The sequence below is a fragment of the Gymnogyps californianus genome, chromosome 8 (assembly GCF_018139145.2).
Source record: "Gymnogyps californianus isolate 813 chromosome 8, ASM1813914v2, whole genome shotgun sequence".
Classification (NCBI taxonomy): domain Eukaryota; kingdom Metazoa; phylum Chordata; class Aves; order Accipitriformes; family Cathartidae; genus Gymnogyps; species Gymnogyps californianus.
The window spans coordinates 19773518-19798107 of record NC_059478.1 but is presented as its reverse complement, the minus strand read 5'-3'; the positions used below and the strand labels follow the sequence as shown (position 1 = coordinate 19798107).

The following is a 24590-nucleotide window of genomic DNA, read 5'->3' as shown; positions in this document are numbered from 1 at the left end:
CTTGGCAGATTTGTGTTTATTCTCAGCTGTAGAAATATATGTTAAGTAGAGGACAGCTTTAATTTACCATAGTCCAGAAATATCAGACATTAGAAGCAGCTGATCTGCATTCAAACCAACACCAAAATCAGACTTGTGAAACTTGCATCATATCTGTACCTTGTGCTAACACTAATTTTACAGAATATATTTATGTATTTCTGTCATCTTTTAACCCTCAGGTAGCTGATATCAGTAACCAGCCACAAGGTTCATCATGTTAAGTCTTCCTCAGTTCAGAACATCTAGTACTGATAACCTGCACAGAATTTGCAGTACTGCAAAATACTAACTGTAAACAATTGAAAGTCATCTGTGGAAAAAATAAAACTAACATTTTTCAGCTGATTAAAGTTACAGAGTGAATTGCAGGTGCATTAAATTGACAGCAGAAATTGCAACAAGTGTTAGAAGCTTTACCTTTCTCCCTTTAGGACCTCTTTTTCCACGGAAGCCTGGGATGCCCTGAGAAAGAAATAATCCATCATAAGTAGGTATTCTTTTCTTCAATAGCTTAAATTCAAGTAATGATACCTGCATTTGATTGGAAAAGACAGTGTGAGAAGAAGCACCATCAAAAAAAAAAGATCTGAGCAAAGAATCATAGAGATAATGTCCTATAAGGGGGGGCAGAAACACAAACTTTGCATGTCTTTACTGTGGCCACATCAGAACAACTATGAAGGGCCATATCCTGCTTCCATCAAAGTACATGGCCAGACATCCTTTGTGCTCAAGAGAAGCAAGAAAAAGCTCAAGCATAGAGTGACAGAGATTAAGATTTCCATGACTGGTTTTATTGCAAACATCATCTGACAACTGACAAATACTAATTATTGACTGAACGAAATTGCTTCAACGAAAAATACTCATTATGGACCTTGCTGGTAAGAAAAAAATACCCCTAATCCTTGCAGCTCTAGATTAAATTCAAATAATAATTTACAGCTGTTCCCCATTTAACTTTAGCACCAGTGCATTTCATTGATTAGATTAATTAGATATGACCTATTTATTTAATTTCCTCCACAACAGTTTTGCTTTTAGACAAAGACTCAAATGAATGGTTATACCTTGTACATTTTTTCCCCTTTCTAACATATATTGCATTACCACCCAAACATCAATATTTCGTTAATGTTCCATTAAACCTACCCTTTCTCCTTCAGGTCCTGGTTGTCCTGCCACACCTGGAGGTCCAATGAAACCCTAAAAACACAAGAACAATTCTTGATTACAAGGCTGCTTCCCACCAACACTGCTTGTCCCTCAGTATTGGCCAGCTGTGGGTTCAAGATCCAGGGAATAAATTCAGGCTCATTTGAAATTACCAGTGAAGCTCAATCAACTTAAATGTGACTAGGATTCACTCTCCAACCAACAGCAAAACCAATTTCCTATTATAAGGGTACAGAATCAATTAATAAAGAAGTACTAAGAAAGTGTTCCAATAAGACAAAAGTTGCATCAGAAACCTTATTTATTAGAATAAATGAAATATGAAAAAGCTGCTGAACTTAACCTTATTCATGAAATACATCAGAAAAGATGTTGTCATCTTTAATAACACTGTGTGATCACTGCTATAGGCAAGAGTCCTAGAAAGTTTACCTTGTCATACGCAGAATGTTTTTCTGAAAGTTCAGTCACAATGCATTTCTCTCCCACCTTCCCCTCAGAAAGTCAGAAATAGATCCTCTCATGTAATCAGTTGTATGGAGACAGAAACATGCTGTTAACTCAGTAGAAATGATAGTACAATTTACAAAAATAGTAGTAGAGATGGATTCTGCACTACCAGATTCAAACTGAGATTGGAACAAAAATATTATTAGTTACTAAAAAAGAATCCCTTGCTTTCATCTCTCTCTCTCCAGTCCTCCAATTGTAACAATTTGGGGGTTTGGGGTTGCCTTTTTTTTTTTTTTTTAAATGATGAAAAATAGTGCCCATCTTGTCATCCAGCCCTAGTGAGAGTAAGAAAACAAAGGCACTTCTTTTTTCTACAGTTTCTTAAAACAGCTGAGAAGCAGAGTATAGTTTGATTGCAGGAATGTTCTAAACTTAAAGCTCTAAAGATACTTCGTATTATGTTGCTATACACCTCCACAGCACAGTAGTATGCCTCAACAGGGCTGTGTCGTCATTTTTATTGGAAGTTGCTTGTAGAATTCATATACAGGACTTAGCCTTAAGACCTGACAGGGTGTTGTTCCCTACAGTTAGTACAGAGAAGTAGTAACTCAGGAAGTGACTGGGATCACTTAACGTCTTGTTGGTTGAGCGGAGAACAAGACAAAATGCATTGAGAATCTGAGCAAAAATAAACTGAAAAAATGTGAAAGATACAATCCCTGAGGGTGCAATATCTGTTGGCACTTGATCCTGATGAACTAATTTTTCCCATCACTGTAATGAAAACTGACATCAAAAAGCCCCACCCCAAAAAACCAGACATATGTTTTAAGAAGCTGCTGCAGGTAACAGCTGTTAGTAACTACATTAAAAAAAATAGGACAAAAGCAAATCAGGCAACACAATAAGATTATTTTAATAGATACTTGAGAATGCAGCACACTGCTCAGCAACCTGTACAACATGAGCTGAGGGCCTGAAAAGACCTACCAAAAGGCTCCTTCAAATCCTAGGTGCAACCAGCAACATGCAAATTTCTGAAAACCCATGTCTACTGCCTGGTGGTGAAAGTCAGTCTGAAAAAATACTTATACACAAGTACGTGTAGGCATGCACATGTGCCTATTAAAAAAAAAAACAAAATACAAAACAAACAAACAAACAACCCACCCAGAAAAAAGCCAACCTATTTTACCTCCAAGAGTAATCAAAAGCAAACCTTGAATCAGCAGAGCATTAAGAGCCTTCAGTCCCTGGGATATACATGACTACAACTGAACCATTCTAAAATCTCATGGTCACTTTTATGGTTTTTATGTGACAAGATGGTTTCCCTTTATCAACTTCTGTAGCTGTTACAGATTGCAAATGCCAGATACACCTCCCTTCTCGACAGCTTCCATTATGGAAATAATGCTTCAGGCAGGAAACGTCCACTCCTCTTCACTCCCAGCTCTCACACCCCCACATTCAGTATTGCTTTCCTTCTCTTGCCTGCATGCATTCCAAGTGAGAGGAAGGGCAACAACGGAAGACTGCTGTATGCTGCTCACCATGGAAAAAAAAAATTAAATCCTTACATGTATTTTGAAAGAAACACTATGTTTTCTCATTTGTAGGTTCTGTAAAGACAGAGTGGTTCAGTGGGCATACAACTGGCAGAGCTGAATGAAATTCCTCATCCCCTTTCTTATGTACTGTACAGGTAAAAATAGACACGCATGCCAAAATGCTTAAAAAATGCGTACTTACTCTTACACCTTTAGGACCTGGGTTACCTTCTGGTCCAACTAAGCCCTATTACAAAAAGACATGAGTTGTACTTCATTTTTAAATAGAGCATATTTGGTTGTTTAAAGAACTGTAACAGCATTTGTTAACTGTAAACTGGCAATACATTCTTAAAATGATTAGGATTGAAGAGGGTGTCATCAAGCAGTCCCTTGGGACCATGTTCAGAAAGGTCTCCCATTAACTCATGGCTGAAACTTAGACAAGGACTGAAACTTCCTTTACACTAAAATTATTTCTTCTGGGAGGAAAGTTTCTTCCAGACCCAGTGATCTGGCATTACAGTGACATAATTTCACAGGATTTTTCATAAGCTTTTATATTTGGACACATTTCCAATTATTTTCAAGCTAATGTCAGAATAGCATATGTAGTCCAAATGCTCTAAACATTCTATGTGATTCAACACAAACATGTTATCATCCATTACTATATAAAATACTGTAATAGAATTTTGAAATATATAGCCATTACAAACCTAACCCAATAGAACACTGAAGTATTGGTCAAATTCACCCTTTAAGCAGACACAAAACCACAAAGTCAGTTGTTGAACTTGGCTTATATACCTTTGTATGGGGAAAATAATGAATATTTCTACTTTATGTCGTATTTGTATTACTGGACTGAGGTATTTGTTAGCTTATACGTAAACTAAAAAAATAGAATATTTATATAAGTGCTTGTGTTTATAGAAAGCTGCTTTCTGGCTTTATTGGTTCTCCTTCTCAAATATCTGAATGGGGAGAAAAAAAAAAAAGGTCTTTTAATGTTGTTTCCCTAAAGGGCTGAAGAAATAGTTTCAGCAGTGAAGTAAATACATTGGTGAAAATCAGGAGGAACTATACTACAACAGAGAGTTTCCTATTGCTTCTGGACTTGAAATATGAAGAAGATAAAACACATAGAACCACAAGAGGTTTATGAAGGAGCGTAAAGTGTTTAGACATTCAGTACTTTGGTAACGTCATTTATGTATTCCAGAAAGGTACAGCATTACTGCATCTAACCCATCCAAGTTTAAAAGCCACGAGATTCAACATTACCTAAAGGGCACTACCTGCGAAAGAGGTTTGTTTCAAGGATAAATGACAGGATGTAAACAAATACGTTCATACTATTATTAGTTCCAAAAGAGTTTGGTATGGTACTTTTGAAAGAACAAACAAGAAAGCCCCCCCAAACTTTAAAGACATTAGTATAGTTACTGCACCTGCCTGCCAGGGTAACCAACTGCCCCAATATTGCCAGCCATTCCTGGAATTCCCTAAGTGGAAAAAGAGGTGGGGAAAAAGTAAAAAAAAAAAAAAAAAAAAAAAAAAAGGAAAGAAACAACAGGTTTAATGTCATGTTTCGGAATTTCTTTGTTTTATCATTTCTCTTTTAACATTTAGTCATATGACAGAGCTTAAGCTCATGGAAAAATTGCTTTTTGAGCAAGCTACACAGCAACATCCTAAAATTTAGTCATCATACATAAGTAACTCCACCAATTTCAGTTACATATCCTTTAAAAAGCATTACAAGAAGAGTAGTCTAAGATTTTGTGAAATACAACAGTGCACCCTTTATTTCCATAATAAAAACATAGATGCTATGTATAAAAAGTAATTGAGGAGCATTATAGGAAACAGGTCCTTATAATGAAGTAACTGCACTGATCTTAGCTGTACTTGAACAAACGTGTTAAATGTTTCATTAAAGAAGAATCCTTGTGTCCTTACAAAGTCAAATTTTTTTGTTTCTTCCAGAATCAGGTCAATATAGCACTGGATTAGTCATGAACGTATAGAACTTCTCTCCATCTTCTTCCTCCTAATCAAATCCAAAAGTCATTTTTGTTGTTGTTTTATTACTTAACATCTGTGCATCTGACTGTTTATTTTCAAAAAACGTGCTTGTCTGAAATGGTGCCAAATGCCATGGGCCCACCACCGAGACATAGGAAGCTCCACCTACCTCTGTCCAGTTAATTTTATTTTGAACAAGCCAAGTCCATAAATTGGACACTCTCCCAGCCTGACCCTTCCACCCACTGTCATATGTCAGTGTTACCATAGCAATGGACCAGGACTTCCTCTCTGAGCTGTTCACAGCTGATTTATGGTGAAACAGCAGTCTTAGGAAGCAGAACTCAGAAGTGCAGATGCAAAAAGGGGTTGCAGTATTTTTTGTTTAAATGAGCTGCCATTGAGATGATTCTGTCATCTGCTTTCAACCGGTAGTGATTCATCTTCTGACAGATGTTCTGTCATGGAACTAGGATCCATGGTCTCCTGTTTTGGCTCAGCTGTACCTCAAAATATGCGTATATGAAAAAACTAAAAAAGCAGTAGAATCATTGCATTTACAACTTATCTTTTAAAACTCTTCCTTTGTTACCAGCTGTTCAAGGAGTTCCACAATTCACAAATTCAGAGGAATGTCTGTCCTCACTGTACAAGCTTCCAAAAACTACAAACACAGGTAGGTGCTACAGATGACAAGTAACTGGTCTAACTCATCACCTTCACCATCCAGGCCTGAAAATACCAGCAGTAAGAACTACGTGCAAAATAAAACTCTTTCATCCAAAGTGTTCTCTTAAAAGTTATATCAGAGTATTTTCTAAGTGATAATAATGAAGGAAAATATTTACAGCAGCAGTATGAGAACACTGAGATATCAAACAGTTGCATATCACCAGTTTTCACATTCTTGAACATGAATTGCCTTCGAAGGAACTTATATGCTTGATTGCATGAATAATGAGCAGAATTACTTGTCAATGCAAGCTTCACTTTTTCCCCTCCATGGTAACTAACTGATTACTTTTCACCTGCAACTTCTTCAAAGATTGAGACACTCTTCTCCTGATGTTAAGAATGACTTTTTTTTTTCCGCTGGCTATCTCTTTATCTCACTGCTAAATTATAGTCATCACAGAAAAATGCCTGTGGGCCTATAATAAAAATCACCACTCATTCAGTTAAGATTTGTGTATAAAACTCATTAAAGTAATTGATGATGTTAATGAGTTTTCATCTCCCTTTGGGTGTCTATCATCTGTTATCATCACCATTTTCCTTTCAGTGTCATCCAAAAGGAGACCCATGCTTCCATCTACTATGCCATTAGGAGCCTCATTAATGCTAACAAGATGCATCAGCAATTGGATGTCTTTGACATTTACATTCAGATTGCTTCTTGAACTGACATGGAAGTGAGAAAAAGCACTAAATAACCATTTCATTTTCTACATGCTAGGAGATTTAAAATGCATTAAATCAGTAGAGGTTTTGACAGAATCCGAACTGTGCCTCTAACAAGAATTTTACACCAACCTCTGCCAAGCCAGTGTGGTAGTTGAAGAAAACCAAGCTGCTCTTTTCCATTTCATTTAGACCATTTTTTACAACACTGATCTCTAAATAATCTGAATTCTTGGTCAAGGACTATCAAGTATTTCCTTAAGCAGTCAGTAATTTACACTGATTGCTTATACTGAACACTTATATTGGATTATGCATTCTTCCCTCAATTCTTCATCTGTAGAGTGTTCATCTATATAGTGTACTATGCTTTCACCACTTACCTGCTCACCCCGTGGCCCCCGCAATCCCAGATAACCCTTAAGACCCTGCAGGTAGAGAAACAGATAAATACAGTTAAACACACAAAATGGACCTTTTTTCCCTATAGCAATCTCCCTTTATCAAGAAAAAAATTATCCAAACTTGTTTGCCTGCAGCATTAGTGTGGTTTACATTTAGCAGCTCATATGAAAGCTGAGTTAGAGGAAAGGAGTAAGAAATCTTCATGGCAGTTTAGACAATTTTGAGATATCAGCATGTTCCAGACTTGTACTCTTTTGAACAAATGAATACATGGGATACTGTTGCCAGTTACTGCTGAAACTGAAGAATTGGATTCGGTACAGTGTATTTCCCCATTCCAAATCCTTGTCACAATGCCCTTTCCGAACAAGGCAGTTCAGAGGAGGGGTATAAGTCGAACGTCATCCCAGACTATTCTAGGACACTCTCAAGAAAGACAGACCTTCCAGGACACATGGTATCTCTTTTTAAAACTAACACAGAACAAATTCCAGCCCTTATATTATGGAATTTATATCGGTAGGGAGAATAGCCTGTTCCTCATCCCAGACACGGTGCTGGAATCATGAAGCTGTCAAACTTTACTCCCTGTGCAGTGACCATTTCATGCATATTTTAGCTCTTAAAGAAAAAAAAGAATTAAAAATAGAGCTGGAACCTGCCATCTGCATCAGTACACTTGAAAGGGGAACCTTCTTGGATGTCTTTACACTGTACTAAACATATCCGGACAAGCTGGCCTAGAAGGGAGGCTGTAACAGTTGCACGATTGATGCAGAAGCCAAATGTCTGGTCTCCACATCCCTTGCAAGAGGTACTGGGAATACACAAGTTCCAAAAGCTGCAGCTTGAAAGAGAAAGACCAAACCAATACTTATTCTGGATAGAAATCTATCATAAAATTGGCCTCAAAGACATTGACTGAGTAGCAGGAGTGTCTTGGCTGGTGTCAAACATCTGGCTGCCTTGCGGCATGATGATACTCGTTAGTCAGTAGAGACTTGAGACCCACTGTAATAAGAAGGAATTCTGCAACTGATTTCAGCAGATCAGGTATCCCAAAGTTTTGGATAAGCTTCTGTGTGACCACAAGAGTATTTCTGCATGAAATTAATTTTATTATCATATACACAATTAAAAGATGGAATGATTTTGCTTGGTGATAATTTTTGATAATAGAAGAGAATGACATCTGTAAGGCTTCAAAATTTGCAATTTTGCTATTATAGGCTTGCTTGAGGAATCTTGATCAAAAAGAGATGTACTCCTTCAGAAACCCAAAGGCCTTATTTTCTCAAAACCCAACACAGCAGGTGTGTCCTTTCATCTTGCTAATGACACACAGGGCATTGCCAATTTGCAAAATTATAATGTATTCAGGCTTCAATCCTCTCCTGTAGTTTAAGTCTAAATAATTTATATATGTTATCTTGTATCCAAGGAAGCAGGTCTGCATTGTTACAGATTTTGTTTTCCCAACAGCACAGGTAGCCAGGAGCTGATCTTGGACAAACCAGTTAATATGAAATATCCCAATTTCCTATATTAATGCATGCCTAAAACCAAATTTTTTATTGAATTGCTAAAGCAGAACTAAAGATGCCAGCATAAGCCAGTAATTCATCTTTAGCTTTCAAAATGTGCCTCAGAAAGCCATATAGTTTTTTTACAGTCCCAGCCCACTCTAGTTCATGAGTTTTATCCATTTCAGAATTTTATCCTCTCTCTATGCTTAAATGATCAACTAAAGTAGGTATTGCTAGAAGAGATCTCTCAGTAGTTTATTATTTCTGTACAAGGAGAAAAGGAAAGCAAATGCTGCTACACACAGAAACACTCAAAGAGAATTTTATCACAATTTAGTTTCAAAGTGGGTCAGTTTAGCTGATTAACACCTGCATGGACAGTCTCAAAAGAAGGCACACAAGGAACTGTGAGATGAAGAAGGACTGATTATTGGTGTGCATATTTCTACACAACAGCACCTTACTTCTGCCAGAGGAAAACTGCTCTGAAATCATATTTTAGAGTAGTATGCCCGTATTCTCATTCAGAGTTAACGTGGCCTTAATTCATTCTAACTCACTTAATGCTGGTTGGGAATGAAGCTAAACCACACTAAAATGAGTTATCATTCCAAAGACAGAGTTTTCACATAGGTGTTCTGTTTCCTGTGACTCAGCTAATCCTCTTAAAATTCTTAGTTTTTTATTAGTTTGGGTTCGTATTCTTAAGCGTACCCATGTACATAAGATCCAGTTTGCTCTGAGCTAAGAGGAAAGTAAACAAGAAGAATACAAATTCACATGCACTGGTTTGCAAAATGAAATACCTCCCAATTTCTAATGAAGATTAATGCTCTGATTTAAAAGCTCCGTGTGGAAGAGAAAGATTTGAAGCTTCCAATAACAGCAAGACAGACTTCAAGCACATTACAAAAACACAGCAAGTTGCAAGAATACTTTGGTCTGCGTGAGACAAAAATCTTTACCACTAACTAATACGACTCAGAAAAGACTTCATAGCAAGTTTAAATGTCTGAGTTCTACCATATGCCTACCACAGTGGGACCCAGATTGACTGAAGGCTCTATATAGCAAAATGTAGATGTTAAATCATAACAGCAAGGACTGTTCAAGCCAAGTCTTTCCATCTTACTGGTGCCCATTGTGTTTTATTAGAATTTCTATGCATTTGTTATGAAAATACATCTGGCATAACACCGGCAACTTTGCTAGAGAGCCAAGAAGTTTTCGTAACCTCTAAAAATCAGTAGGTGAAGTGTTATACCTAATGCTACAACCATAAGCTACAGAGAGATACTAGTCTTTGAAAAGTGCCGGAAAAAAAAATTTCTGGGCATGGGGTAAGTCTAGCATACAAACAGATTTCCATGCGCTGTCACATGAGCCTTTGCAATGCCTACTTATCAGCTCCACGTTGTCACCACATGGCATCCAGTTTTGAAAAACTACTTCATCTGCAAATGGTTTGTTGTTGGTTTTTTTTTTCATAGCTCCATTCTATCTTGTTTTCTGATGTGTATTAACACAACTAAGATTTCACCTAGCATCTCTTAGCCCGAATATCCTAAGGAACGGAAATACCACTTAAAAAAAGCATGTACGTATAGAAGATGGACCTTTTCTCCATCTAATTCAGTAGAGGAATTTCTCTCACAGAGTTGAAGTTTCCTCCTGCTCAAGGAAAATTGCAGTCTCTAGAAGCAGTGGGAGATACTTGGTAGCATAATGTTGACACCACCACAGGTACTGCTTTGAAATTTATCTATCTGCCTTACCCTTTACAGGATGCAAAAGTAAAGACAAAAGGAAATACAGATACCCTTCTCAGGTTGCAACCAAGTTTTTTCCTCCAACATGTCTTACCATACTATACTTTAGTATATTAATTTTTTCAGGGTTTTATAGATCCAGATTCCCGTGATTTACTGTTACACACATATTAGAAAGGGAATAAAGCTAGCCCCAAAATTGTAGCCAATCTTTTTAAAAATCTTTTCCAATGTCATTGTAAAGTACCTGCAACCACACAGGCACTGCAGTCATTCTAATGTACTGGCGTGATCCCAGGCAAGTTAATGCCCAGGAGTACTGTCCTTTGGCTGACAATCTGCCCCCCAGTACTCTGGCTAGGAGAGGCAAGTACTTGCTTGTCTGTACAGTGAAGTAGGCCCTTTTTGGGGAGAGGGGGAAGGAGGGGGCTTCCACTCTGTGAGGTTTCTGGACTGATCTAAGGAAAGTTTTGAGTGCTGATTTAAAGATGGTCCCATCAAGACAGCTCCAGATACGAGATCATGCAACTGCTCTGGAAACAGCACTCTCCTCAAACTAACCCTCATCTCCTGCCATTGCTTCTCTGCTTCAAAAGATGCGTGAAAGAAACAGGCCTCTAAACACTTCATAAACATGCAATTTTCTGTTCTTACGCTAGAATAAATTTGGAGCCCTACCCCGAGCAAAACCTGGCTTTTTATAGTGTGTGTTACAGGCATAAGAAATATGTCATATTTTATATGCAACCACAAGGACACATGGCATGTAATGAAAAATAAAGTCAATCACAATAATCTGTTCCCAGAGTCCTGATTATTAACATACGTTTGTTTTACTATCTCACTAAAAAATCCTGTAGATTCTCAGCTTTATAAAAAGAAACACATCATTTTATAGTTCTAATCCAAAACAGTAGTTTACTAGTGCTGTTCTATTGCATTGAGGGCTTCAAAATCGGGTTTTTGGGGGGGGGGGGTAAATGAATATTTCCAGGAAACTCTCCTAACATGATCTCAGATATTCACAAAAATAGAACCAAAAGCACATTGAATGTGGCTTCTGAAAGTCATTCTTGTCAAAAAAAGTGAAAATAATACGCACACTTGCCTCAAATTTCCACAACACATTTTGTGTAAGCACCAAATAATGTTGCACATGAAGTTCAGAACCAGGCAAATTCTGATTAGAAAACTTTAAACACAGTTTCCTCCACAGCTACAGCCACCCTGGAGTGGGGCGATCACACCCAGTGGAGGGCAGCAGGCATTGCAGCGCACCCTCCACTTGAGCTCTCCAAAGCCACCACTCCAGTTAATGGGAAATGGATGATGAATTCCATAAAGAAAAAACCTCAAATTTCTAGGTCTTTTAGGAAAACACTGACAAAAGTCACTATGACAAAAAGTAATTGCCATGAAATAAACATAGATTTGTATTACACTATTAAAAATATCTGGAAGAACATTAGATTTTTTTATTCGCTATCAAATATCTCACTGTTTAGAAACCACTCAGTTAACACAAGCCGACTGTCAAAATCAAATAGAATTTGGGACACCATTAACTCATATGTAGGATTTTTTAATCTTCCTTTTTACCTGGATGAGAAAGTATATCGGAAATACACTATTTATTCAATATTATAGCAATTCCCCAGTAGTACTGGGGTACAAAACAAAAACGGAAGTACTTGATTTTTCTGAAGGTTTTCTTTTTGTAGCTGGTTTACTTTACAGCTATTTGTGCTCACGTTCCTTTGAAAATAATTTCTGAGATCACAGTGAGCTAACAGCATGTTTACCTATTTGCATATATTGAAAAGCAATAACTAAAGATCAATTATTTAAAACACAATAAATTGTGGGCTTGCCATTAAAAAAATTAAGCGTGAAATACTTTTAACTGTTTACAGGTGTAGGGCTGTTCAAAAGCTGGTATTCTCACAATCAGGCAGAAGTTATCTTAAACATGGTTCTAGTTAGTGTCTGATGTGTACAACATGGAAACAGAGAGTAAAATTTCCAGTGATCAAGTGAGCACGATTCTCCACAGAGTCTCTAACCCTCAGATAAGGAGTGAATTCTTGTGGCAGGATGAGAGCATGATGGCCATAAGATTTTAATTTCCTTGCCCCCAAATGTCAGTCTCATAATCCAGAACAAGTGACAGCTGCTTCCCAACTAAAAAGCTGTAAAAGAAAAACTACTTTGTTTTCGGAGCAAAACTATAAACCTGATGAAGTAAGAAAGAACAATACTTGGAGAATCTCAAGGTGGTCCAAGATCAGCAGTAACAAAAGCTATCAGTGTCCCGTCTTGTATGATAACTCTCACCAGAGGAGATGCAAATTCTTGTCACAGCTATACATTTTCTCAATTCATAGAACTGTGGGCCACATGTTTGGTAAAATAAATTCCCACACTCCTCCTAGTGCTAATTCAGTGATAGCTTCCTTTTCTGGTCACATTTTTACTATGTTTTCGTCAATTCTAGAAATGAATGACTAGACTTTTTTAAAAAAAAATTGTCATACACTTTAAGATCATGACAATGTTGAATGAAGCCATCCTAAAACATAACACTGAATATAAATTTTGTTGCAAAGCCATTTTTCTTTAGTTTCAATAGCAGGCAAGCATTTAATTAATATTCCTTCTCTATACGTCAAAAATTAAGGCAAAAAATACCAGGGCCTACACCTTTCTAGCAATTCATTCCATCCTTTTTGATGGACACTTTGCAGCTGCCTTTAGTGTTACATACTACTTCAAAATTCTGCTGTGATATCTGTTCTCCATGTTTTTCTATTACGCTTGCAACATTGAACTATCTTCTGCAAAGACAGCATTTAATAGTACTTTCCCCCCAGCTTTCTTGCTGATTTTTGCCACCTCACCAGTTTGTCACCATCTGACTAATCAGAGCAGCCTACTGGACTTACGTAAGGTCACCTCTCCTTCCACATAAACTATATTCACTCCCTCAGTCTTCTGTGCTCATTTTCTTAAGGTTGTCTCATTTCCTCTATTGACATCCTTCATGTTCCCTTCCCAAAACTACCTGTCTGCCTTATGCTTTCCTGTATACATAGGACTGCCAGAATTTGGATATATTTCTTAAATGCAGTGTGTGCACCTGACATTTCTCATATTGAAAAATACTGCATTATGTAGCATCCAAAATTGGAACTTATTCCACCTGAGTTCTATTTCAGCAATTCTGGCACACGTTTGGAAAAAAGCAAATAATTCAGTGCAGAAATACTGAGGACGTGATCCCATGGAGCTTTTTCTATACTACAAAATACACAATATAGAAAAATAAATGAAAAAACTATTACTGAAAATTTAATACAATCAATTTAAAAATGGCTGTATCTCACAGGCAAGCCTGTCTTTCCCAGTACTTATTCTGTTCAAGCAGGGGCACGCCATGTCTTTTGAAGAACACCAACCTAAGCAGCTGTGATTTACATTCTGTTGCGATGATCTCAATTTAGTTGCAAGGGAAGGTTTTGCACTATTGGCCCTGGAGCCTGACACAGCAGACAGTCACAGTACCAATAGCAGGCCTAAAGCCCTTCTATTGCCTCTTGACCGCCAGACATCCACCTGATGGCCACTGATTTGAGCCAGGGAGGGTTACATGAAAATGGAAACAGAATCTTACCTTCTGGCCTTTGATCCCAGGTGGGCCTGGAAAGCCTATGGGGCCTGGATCACCCTGTACAACAAAAACATCCAGAATCACTATGTTTCACTGGAACATGACACAGGCCTATAAACATGTAGGACTTCGTATCTTCTCTGCATTCTTGGACATTTGGTACGAAGAAGTAGCCAATGTTATTTTACCAGGCATAGTTTTTTTTTTTAGAGGAAGAAAATTGAAAAGGCAACAGTTCCTCAATTGCAACCACCTAGTGCAATGTGCCTGCTCCTGCATCATACAACATGGCCAAATCATGGCTGGAACAGACTCAGTTCACAACCTCACAGCATTTACTTTTAACCAACATAAATGGAGTGAAGAAGCTATGCAATTCTTGAGGTAACCCCTCCCTCAGAAGTGAGTGGTTTCACCTCAAATTAACGTATATATTTAACTATTACTGTTTATTGTTTGTGTTACTGTTATGCCAACTATCCTCAACCAGGAATCAGGACACCATTATGATATGTGCTGCATAAAATATGGCATAAATCTAACCTGTGTAAAAGACAACATGAAAGATGCATATAGACAAAGGTGTTATGGTGGCATATGGCTATTCTCATTCAAGTTCTTTAAACTTTGCAACTACGTGATGGTATACGTGAATGAGAATTAGAGCATCATCTCAAATGCTAGGGAGATGGAACACGATGCATTTTTTTTATGGTTGTTGCAGATGGAGGAGGAGGGAACGTTGTCCCAGTTCTTTTTTCCTTGCTCAGGACTGACAGTGAAGAGAATCACTCTTTCAGGATTAGTGCCCAAATTCAAATTCAATGAGTCAAGGAACAGATCCTGGAAGCAAGTTAGCATCGAAGTAAATTCAAGTCCATTGCTTAGGGTAAGCAAATTTGACTTGGGTGAAAAATTAAGAACCCAAAACAGTGAAAATTATAAAAATGTGTATCAACCCCATATTTTTGGATTATAGATGCATTCTGCGTGTATTTAGGTGTATATCATATCTATACATGGGTGGGCTTTAGACTATTCTGTGGCAGCCTGAGCTTATGCCACAGAATAAACCTTGAGTTTCAGGTAGACACGTATAGCTCACAACACTATGATTAGATTGCCAAAAGCAAAAGCTGCTTAGATTAAAATAATGTTGCTATTTCTACAAAAGCTACACTTCAATTTCTTATCAGTGCATCAACAGACACATTTCTGAATTTTGCTCAGCAGCCCTTTAACACTGAATATATGTATTTGTGAATTTTAGGGTTTGACAGAATGTACACATTAAAAAAATATGTTATTTTATGTACATATCAGCAGCTAGTAAACAATAGTTATTTGCTAATGCTTGCTTCATTACAGAGAGTGGTCCTCGACTCCTACAGTGTTTTCTACTTAGCACAAATGTTCCACAATTGAACAACTAGCAAATGCGCTTAATAAAACTTAGCATAAATACAAGATATTCTAAAAGATATACCGTAGACTAACACATTAGAATGCAAACATGTAATTACATTTTTTGTATTATTACATTGATTTTAAAGTTTCATACATAGTAGATTTGCAAGCTAAAAATGAAATAATCACAGGCTTTCAAGCCCACAATTCCTATGAAGAACCATTTTAAATATTTATACTCAAATATTTTGGGCAGAGAAAGCAACCGCTAGTTTGGCTAAAGCAGCTTAGGAGGAACTAGTAGGAAAAGCCTCTGAAGTGAAAGGACAAATCTTAGCATCAAGAGTCTTTTAAAGAGAGTGGTTAAATACAACATGACATGCGATAATGTGTGCACTTGTCATCACCAAATTTTGTCTGTCTTACACAACTTTCTGGACTAATGCAAGGTACTAAAGAAAACTGGAATCTGTACTTTGACGTATCAATGTGAAGAGAATTCAATTTCACTGTTCTAAAAGTATTTCCCTTTTAATTTTTTTTTATTTTATTCTTATAAATGAAATCAAATATATAATTTAAGTTTCAGCTTTGAATATAATTTTATATTTGTCTTCGGTTCATCACATGACCTGTGTCTGCACTGGTCAGTCTCACATAATTGTCAAAATACACCAGCATCACAGTAAATACAAAGCATTGTGCTGTTATAACTTGCCTGAATATTAAACAAGACTTCAACAAAAGAATGGGACAGACAAGACATTTTTCTATTATTAAGAAAATATTACCTTTTCTCCACATTTTGCCTGCCCTGGAGAGAATCCTGGGTCTCCTTTAGGGCCCTGTTGCAGAGAAATTAAGCTCATCAATATTATCAAGGAAGAGAATTTTTAATAATATATGTGGAAACAAATACTTTCAACTGTTATAGCAAGAGGAGGGGGACTGTTCATATAAAATGCACTTGTTATTACAGATTTTTTTTCTCATAACTTTTTCAGTAAAAAACTACAACAATAGCGTGAGTTCACATCGAAATGAGATGTACATTTTCCAAATTTCATAACATCACAAAAACTTTTGATAAGCAGATTTTATTGGTAAATCCGAGCAGGATTACAGCAGCCACCCCAGCTGAAATGTTCTCCCCATGTCTTCACCACTTCAGGACACCACCTATTCCCCAAACACTGTGCAAGATCATCGGGCTGTATTACTGCATTGATTGTAATCTTGTCCAGGCTTCCTCACGCTCAGTACCTGCCCCACACAGCACAGACATCATGGTGGGGAAGGATGGAGCTGTAAACGTGCAGCAAAGGCCTCTGTTCCATTATGAAGTACTTCCTAGCAGATGAGACAGCTCATCATTCATGGCCAGGAATTACTGTCCGCATTCAAGACTAGGCCACAAAGAGGGGAAGGACGCTGCCGCACCAATCTCTCCTATTTCAAATCCCCGCTGCTGGAGCCCGCCGTCACATGAAGTGCCAGGCACTGCAGGCGGACACGCCATAAGAGACCTGGGGCCTGCCATGGGCCAGGAGTCAGGGCTGGTCAGGACGAGTCGGGCCTGGCAGCTGGCCCTGCAGAGCTATCGGCTACAGGCAGCACAGCCACCACAAACCCGCACCCCTCAGAGTCAAATTCACCGCCCTTAAAAGAGGAGTCACCAGCAAACGGCACCTCCTGAGACAGCCCTGGGTGAACTGCTTCACGCTGGCCGAGCAGTCACCTGGGGAGTTCCCAGAGCCATAGGCCGAAACCACATTAATGCACTAATAACTGAAAATACAGTAATTGAGGAGGAAATGGGGAACCCCTTGGTCTAATCGATACTAAAAGCTGCATGCAAAAGGCACTGTAACATTTCATTGACCTGTTCATATAAACGGCACAGGCTACAACAGTGCTACTCACAAGCATCAAGATCTACTCTTCTTACTCAAAAATACGTTTTATGTAGCCAAGGAAATAAGCGTTACTGTTGAAGTAATCCCACAGCAGCACTAGATTAAAGACGATACGTGCCCTTCATTGAAAGAGAGCTCAAGTTGGAAAAAACGGCTGTTTAGACATTACCGGCACAATCATGCTCTCAGGGGCAACACTGGATGCTCAGAGGGACATACAAGACAAGCAGCGTGAGGCTTCCTGACGGTCAGCCATTTTAGATGTGTAACATACAGGGCTTTCACTTGAAATGCTACGGGGCCCGATCCTCCTCTTGCGTGCAGCACTGCAGATCAGGGGTTATCCTTCCCTCTGCAGTTCAGATTTGTACACGTGAAGCCACTTGAGAAACTAAGCTTGTTGAATACTAAAGACTGGAAATATGGCAAAATGAATCTGTTGTGTTAAATTGATGTGTCAGGTCGCAGAGAACACAGTTCTTCAGCATGGCAGGAGTTATCTGAGTTTTTTCCAGCTGATTTACATTTTGGAAGGTAAATAGTTATATTCCTTGAACAACTCCAGCCAGTCTTCTGCTTCCATTTTGCAACGCAGACATATTAAACTAAGAGTTGTAATAAAACTGTGATCAGCTCTTGGCTAGTTAAAAACAGGCCTTCTGATAACTTACCCATTGCCTTTCCGTTCCCTTAGAAGCACAATTAATTCCTCATTATTTTTAATCTAAGAACCAAACAGCCATTGTTATGCATGGCCTTCAGTTGTGGATTAACAACACATCACCACAGCTCAAGATGTGAGGATAAAATAAAGCACTTCATTATTTAATCTATGTAACATTACAGTGTAGTTAGAACAGTGCCAGAATCCACAAACTATATTTTCTTAACTAATCCATTTTTCAGAGAGCCAGGAATACAGCCAAACCTCATGAATACTTTTAAATTACTTTAAAAACACCCATCAACTGTTTATCAGGAATTAAATGCCAAGGACATCAGCTATCGGTTGGAACTGCTAGCACATGCTCAGGGCTGGATACTATACTGTAAGGGTATTAGCTAATATTGTTCCATGCTTCAAAAGCAAGTGCATAAAGGATGCTTCAGCACAGGAGGGAAAAACGCATGCAGCTTAAAGGCAGAATAAAAATCTGCATTAATTTACTGCCAGAAAATTGTTGCAACTCGTCTGCGATGTTTTAAGATCAAACAAAAGTGTGTGTCGTTTCAGGTTACGTAGTCAGTGTGGGTCAACTGGATCTTCATAGTCAAAACTTGGTGAGCACCTGGCTAATTTTTATTTAAAGAAATGTGTTTCAGAAGATACTTGTATTGAAAAGATAATTTATAGTCTAACAGAAATGAAAGAGATCTCTAAGCACCCAGTAATATATACATATATATATTTTATTATACGTACCTATAAAATATATATAGGTAACATGCACACATATACAGTTCCTTCTATTCTTAAAATCATGGAGGCAGCTACAGAACTGATCAGAATTATGATCCAGTGGAAGGGCAAAATACATTATAAAACAAATCCTAGGAGTAACTGGTTAAAATTATTTTCCTAGCGATGTATTCTATTATACAGCCAGCATAAATATGGTAAAAATTAATTATCAATCTCTAAGTTTAACTGTTCCTATAGAACTAGATAATAACTAAAGCACACAAAAAAATAGAGTCACTTGGTTTTACAGTGTTTGACACTGAAATCTTTATTAAATTTCTTTTTATGTCCTCAAGCAGTTTTTAACACCTGTCATGACAGGTCAGATTCCTGCCATTAGGAATCGTACTAAAACAAATCATGGTTGCTGCTGTTTTTTTCCTAACATGTCTATCAAATTGTTCAAACTAAATATGAGTTGAAGGCATTCTGCAACTGCACAGATCTGTCAAATCTATTTAAAGTGCCTATGTTACACAAGTTTGAAGGGTTTTATTTGAGCTTCCAGTCTAGTATTTTGTCTTTGGTTATAAATATCACATCCATAAATCTTCAGAAAATTATTCTAGCATATTAATCAAGTGATAATGTCTGAAATATTAGAATATTTAAATATCAAAGTTTGGGCATTGACAAAAAAAGAGGAATTTATAGAGGATGACAGTTTATGTTTCTTCCTCTTTTTTTTCTTTTTTAAAAGCAATTAAATGTTTATTCTCACTTAAATTCCAGTTTATCAAAGAAGCCGAGCTGATTTACAGGAACTCTTTTGGGAAGTACAGACTACTTGCATGGATAACAGTTTCCAAGTCATCATTCTGCACACACAGGGGTGTTTTTTTTCTCCTGAATAAACTGCTATTTTGTTTTGATTTGAAGTTCAATTTGATTGATTACATTTAATTATGTTTATAGTAACAGTCTCCATCTGTAAACCAAAGAAGGCCAATTGTTTCTATTATAGGAAACAGTTCTGGGGCTTCCAAAAAGTCATTAAGAAGTTCATGTATTTACATGGCAACATGGATAAATTAACTCACCTTTGGACCTGGCAATCCTGGCAAACCTGGATTACCATGTGGTCCTGGAATACCCTATAAAACAAAACAAAACAAAAACAAACAAACAAAAAGGAGTGGGATTATTCAGTACTCCACTGAACAAGTGTGAACAGTTACTGCATCATTGTTGCTTTTAGAAGCACTGGTTGGGATTTTCAAAGCATTCTCAAGAAATAAAACATGCACATCCTCTTAAAAAATTAAGAGCGAAGCTGAGTATTTCCCTTTCTTTAAAAAAATCTCAGTTTCTATTGTCTTCCCAAATAATTCGTAACAGGTATTTGGCACACGGTCACTGCAATGTTGCTCTCCAGCTACAAAACTTGGAGGCATGGGAAAAAATCAGGAAAAAAAAAAAAAAAAAAATAAAAATCACATTCTGAGGTACCCAGCTATACACTGCAAAGAGAAGGAAGTGGATCAGTTCTCACTGACCTAAAAGATGACTCAAAGCAACGTATTCCACCTTCTCTAAACAAATCACAGACAAAAACCCTTCACCAACCTGATTCTCCCACAGCCAGTGTAGGAAATGGACTTGTTACTGAAAGAGTTGGACTTAAATCATCCCAGGAACAGAATAGGCTATCAAGACTATCTGTGCCTTCCAGGATAAGTGTCTGTTCCTGCAATACACTCAGCAATCCTCACTCCTTGACAAACTGCACATTAGGAAAAATATTTGTTGCAACGGCTGTCAGCAGCTATTCATCTTCCAAACACTGAAGGACCAAACTGGTGAAAACCTATCCCTGGTAAGTCAGCAAAAAAGCTTTTGTTGAATTCACTAAGGCCAAAATTCCACCCAAACAATTAATCCAAATACCAAAAATAATAAGAATCCTTTTCAGCTTTCTCATATATTCAGTGGTCTAACAACAGATAAATTCAGTATTTGTCTTTCCCTCACATGAGATTGAATTTACCAGTTATACCTTGCAGTAACACTGAAAACTGTATCTGTTAAGTGCTCCCTCTCACTAATGACGTTGACATAACTCGACAGAAATGCTAATCCCATGTGCTGTTTGAGAGCTTAATGTGCACACTGGCAACTTTGGAGGCGCTCTCAGGGATTTAGGAGAAAGGAAACAAACAGAAAGTGCCCATGTAGCTGCAGTGCTGAAGTGGCTCCTAGCTTTTGCTGCTTGCAATGTTGTTATCTTGGGGCATAGTACTGCAACACAGAGGTGCAAAAGTATCCTCATGAAATGAGAAGCATCAGGGGAATTTCATCTCATCACTGACTAATTCTGAAATTGCTGAAATTTCATTACTGAGAAACTCAGAACAAGCCAAGACGCTTAGAAAACCTTAACTGTCAGATGTGGACTTCTCTACCATAGAATTACAGAGCTCAAAATCAGTTTTCAATGGAAATCTCTAACCATTAAATCAAGCATTGATACCATGCCCAAAGTGTCCAACCCATGTGAATCCCTGTCAAGATCACATTTGGACACACACCCAAGAGACCCTGAAGGCAGCCCAGGCAATGTGGCTCGGCGCTCTGCTGCTTCCCTTCAACACCTCAAGTCACATTTCAGGGTCACAAATGGCAGCTCATGTGAAGGAAGACAGAAGTCACAGGGCAGACTGGTAGACGTGGACATGAACTTTGCATCATCAGGGTTTTACGTGCTTTTTGGCTGAAAAAAAATCCTCTATCATACCATGTATCTTCACTAGCTGTACTTGCTTGAATTTATCAGTGTTGTACAAACTAAAGAGCACTGACATTTCAAAACTATTTATTTCTTTGATCAAATAGTTTTATAGACTTTCTTGGCCCATATAAATATGCATTTTAAACTGAGAACTACTGGTAAATATTCATCTTGGCCATTTCCACACTTTTCCAGGCACCCTACTGTAAGCTGTCTCTTCACATTGGAAAGCATGTCCTATTCAATAATTAATCCAGAAAATTCACACGGTAGAGCACTGTGCTCTTAAGTACTCTATACCTGTAAAAAAAGACCTGCAGAAAAAAAAACCCAAACAAACAAAAACTGAGCAAGAGAGATCTCACCAACAGGCATGGCTTTAAACATATGTGCAGCCTCCTCTAAACCAAAGACAGCTTCCGAATTGTGAGGATCTACTTGGGTATGTGGGATCCTGCCTCTCATGCCAGACATATCCTCAACAGAGGCACTATGCAACATAAAAAGCTGAGCTGTAAGAATTGTCAGCTCTTATATAGAAGAATAATTTGAAAAAAAGGATCCAAGAAGTCAGGAAGATATGGATTTGAAGGAATGTTTTTCATTTTATACTTTTAAATGTGTCTCATCCACTCCCTTGCCTCCAACTGCTCTAAAGCATCAGTTTGGTTTTCGGCCCCTTTGACCAGTGCACTTTCCTACCCAGTCAGACCAAGTTTTGAAAGCCAGCAAAGCACAGGATGTTCAACACACTGTTCAGCAGCAGCTTGTTTAAATGTTCCTCAAAGGCTGAGTCAAAACTCCTCCCACACATCTGCTGAGCTTTCATATAAACTACTCCCTTATCTCCCACTTCCGATTTGCCTAGATGAGTGCACTCCAGCCATAACCACTTACATCCCCAAATACCATGGCCTGAAATCATCTACACAACAAATCCTCACCTGTTCCCTCCAGCTGCCCTTCCCCTACCACCACCTCAGGGACTCCTCAACCATTTTTTTTTTCCTACACAATTGCGCAAACACAGATTTACCCTCTTTTGCCCCGTCAACTAGTCCTTGCAGCAGCACAGGCTTCTCCCATGCTCTTGGCAGCTGGGGCACGGGTGTCTGCTCACTGCAGCAAAGCCTGTGCTCTGTCCTCTGGCACAGGGCAAGGCTGCTGTCCCTGCTCATGTTGGGGTGCGCCCAGTCACACAAAATAAATCAGCATTTGCTACTGTAGCTCATTTCTTGGGCAAATTACCCAGATATCTATCGCCCCTTTTATCAAGCTGCTGTAACACGAGACTAAAACAGATTTTTGGGAGTGGTTCCCCCCACCCCCCCCCCCCCCGTCTTGCAGTGGTTAATTTTGTATCCACAGCCTGCTCCTCTGTGGCCGTGGCATGCATCGCTCACTCCCCCTCATTCCAAAAACAAATGAACATGACCTTAGATTGCAGCAGATGGGAGCAGCATGGAAAAACTAAAAGTTAATATTGCGAGCAGCAAAAGCTAGGTACAAATGTAACAATGCTCTGTGTACGCACCCATGCACGGAGTTAACCACGCTGGAGGCTCACAGCAGAAAAAAACCTGTTTGCCTTCCTTTAACCTATCTGCCAATGTTAAGAATCATACACTTTCGTAATCAGCAAGCATATGAATAAAGTTGAAAAAACCAAAATGACGCAAACTCCAGTTTGATTACTGGTGACCTGCCTACAGCTACAGAACATAGTCGTTTTACTCACCCGAGGACCTCTCTTTCCTGATGGGCCAGGTAAACCTGGAGGACCTGGAGGACCCTGGTGACAGAAAAATCAAAACAATTGAGGCTAAAACCTGATACAAGGACAGTATCACAAGTCTGAATCAGACCAGTTCTTCTAACTGTTGACTTTCTGCTTATGCAGACCTTCTCAACTTGAAAACCAATTCCCAAACTACAAGCACGTGTGTTTTTAATCTGGCTCTAAATTGGATTTCTGTTTAGAAAGTATCCTATGTCATAGGAATTGGAGCTAACAATCTAGATAGTAACTTTTACTTAAGTGTATTTGTATTAAAGGCAGAAGAGGTCAGTTCAAGGATTAGAAACAAGCAAGTGCAGTGTATTTCAAAACAAAGAATAGAGAATAATTAAGCCTTTTTAATAAGCATGCTGGCATGCCAAACACATTTTAGAAGAGTCAGGAGTAACTGTGAAAAAATGAGATACCACCCCACAGAAAAGACAGACGTGAAATAGAAGAAAATAAACGTGGACAAATGATTGTTCAGTTTCCCATTAAAAGCTTCTGATAAGAATAACTAGTAGCATGTTTGCCCTTGTATATAATGAATATCATTCTCTTTAAAGAAAATGCAGATTTTTAAAAAACGCTAGTATATAACCAGATGTATCTTTTGCAAATAAATTAGATTATTAGTCACTATAAGAATATTAGACAGTGTACCACCCTCTGTATATCTAGGTGTTTTGACCATAGAAACTTTTGCTTTTCTGTAGGTGATTGCTGTTTACATTCAAAACCCTAGGATCTACTTCATTGTACCCAAATACAAATGAGAGCTCTAGACTAAAATCTGAATTTATATTATATTTCATCTATCACACTTGAGTCCTAAGGAGGCATGGGCTATTCTTAAGGGTGAATTCACCTCCCATCCAAGTGCCAGCACAGCGAGTCCCAGCTTTAACAGAAACCAAGTACTCCCACCGCAAAGGAAGATGGACATCAAGAAAGTCAGACCTCATGAAGGAGGCCAGTCGATGATAGCAGAAAGGGATTCAACTTGCTCTTTCACCCAGGCTTCCTTGCACTCCTGTGTTCTGTATATACTACAGCCTCTCAGCTGAGGCACTAGGCAAAACACTGAGTATCATACTGCCCATCACCAAACAACACTGCTGAAAGCTGGCAGGGATACCAGGGAAATCAGAAGGACAACTATGGTGGCTGAAATGGCCAACTTGCAGGCTTTGCAAAAAAGGAAAAAGAAAAAAAAAAAAGAAAAAAAGAGAGAAGGGAAAAAAAAAGACAAACACCCTTTGGGGTTTTATTAG

The 24590-nt window shown here is 38.2% G+C and overlaps 1 protein-coding gene across 1 annotated transcript in view; it reads right to left on the bottom strand.

Moving 5' to 3' along the window:
* The window catches only part of COL24A1 (collagen type XXIV alpha 1 chain), a 157022-nt gene that overhangs the window by 111091 nt on the left and 21341 nt on the right, over nucleotides 1–24590 (bottom strand). Inside the window, exons 4-12 of the mRNA XM_050901019.1 lie at nucleotides 23275–23328; nucleotides 19849–19902; nucleotides 16222–16275; nucleotides 14027–14080; nucleotides 7040–7084; nucleotides 4679–4732; nucleotides 3427–3471; nucleotides 1195–1248; nucleotides 460–504 (exon numbers count right to left, since the gene is read on the bottom strand). Of these exons, the coding sequence (XP_050756976.1) occupies nucleotides 460–504; nucleotides 1195–1248; nucleotides 3427–3471; nucleotides 4679–4732; nucleotides 7040–7084; nucleotides 14027–14080; nucleotides 16222–16275; nucleotides 19849–19902; nucleotides 23275–23328 (459 nt within the window). The remainder of the gene's footprint in view (nucleotides 1–459; nucleotides 505–1194; nucleotides 1249–3426; nucleotides 3472–4678; nucleotides 4733–7039; nucleotides 7085–14026; nucleotides 14081–16221; nucleotides 16276–19848; nucleotides 19903–23274; nucleotides 23329–24590) is intronic.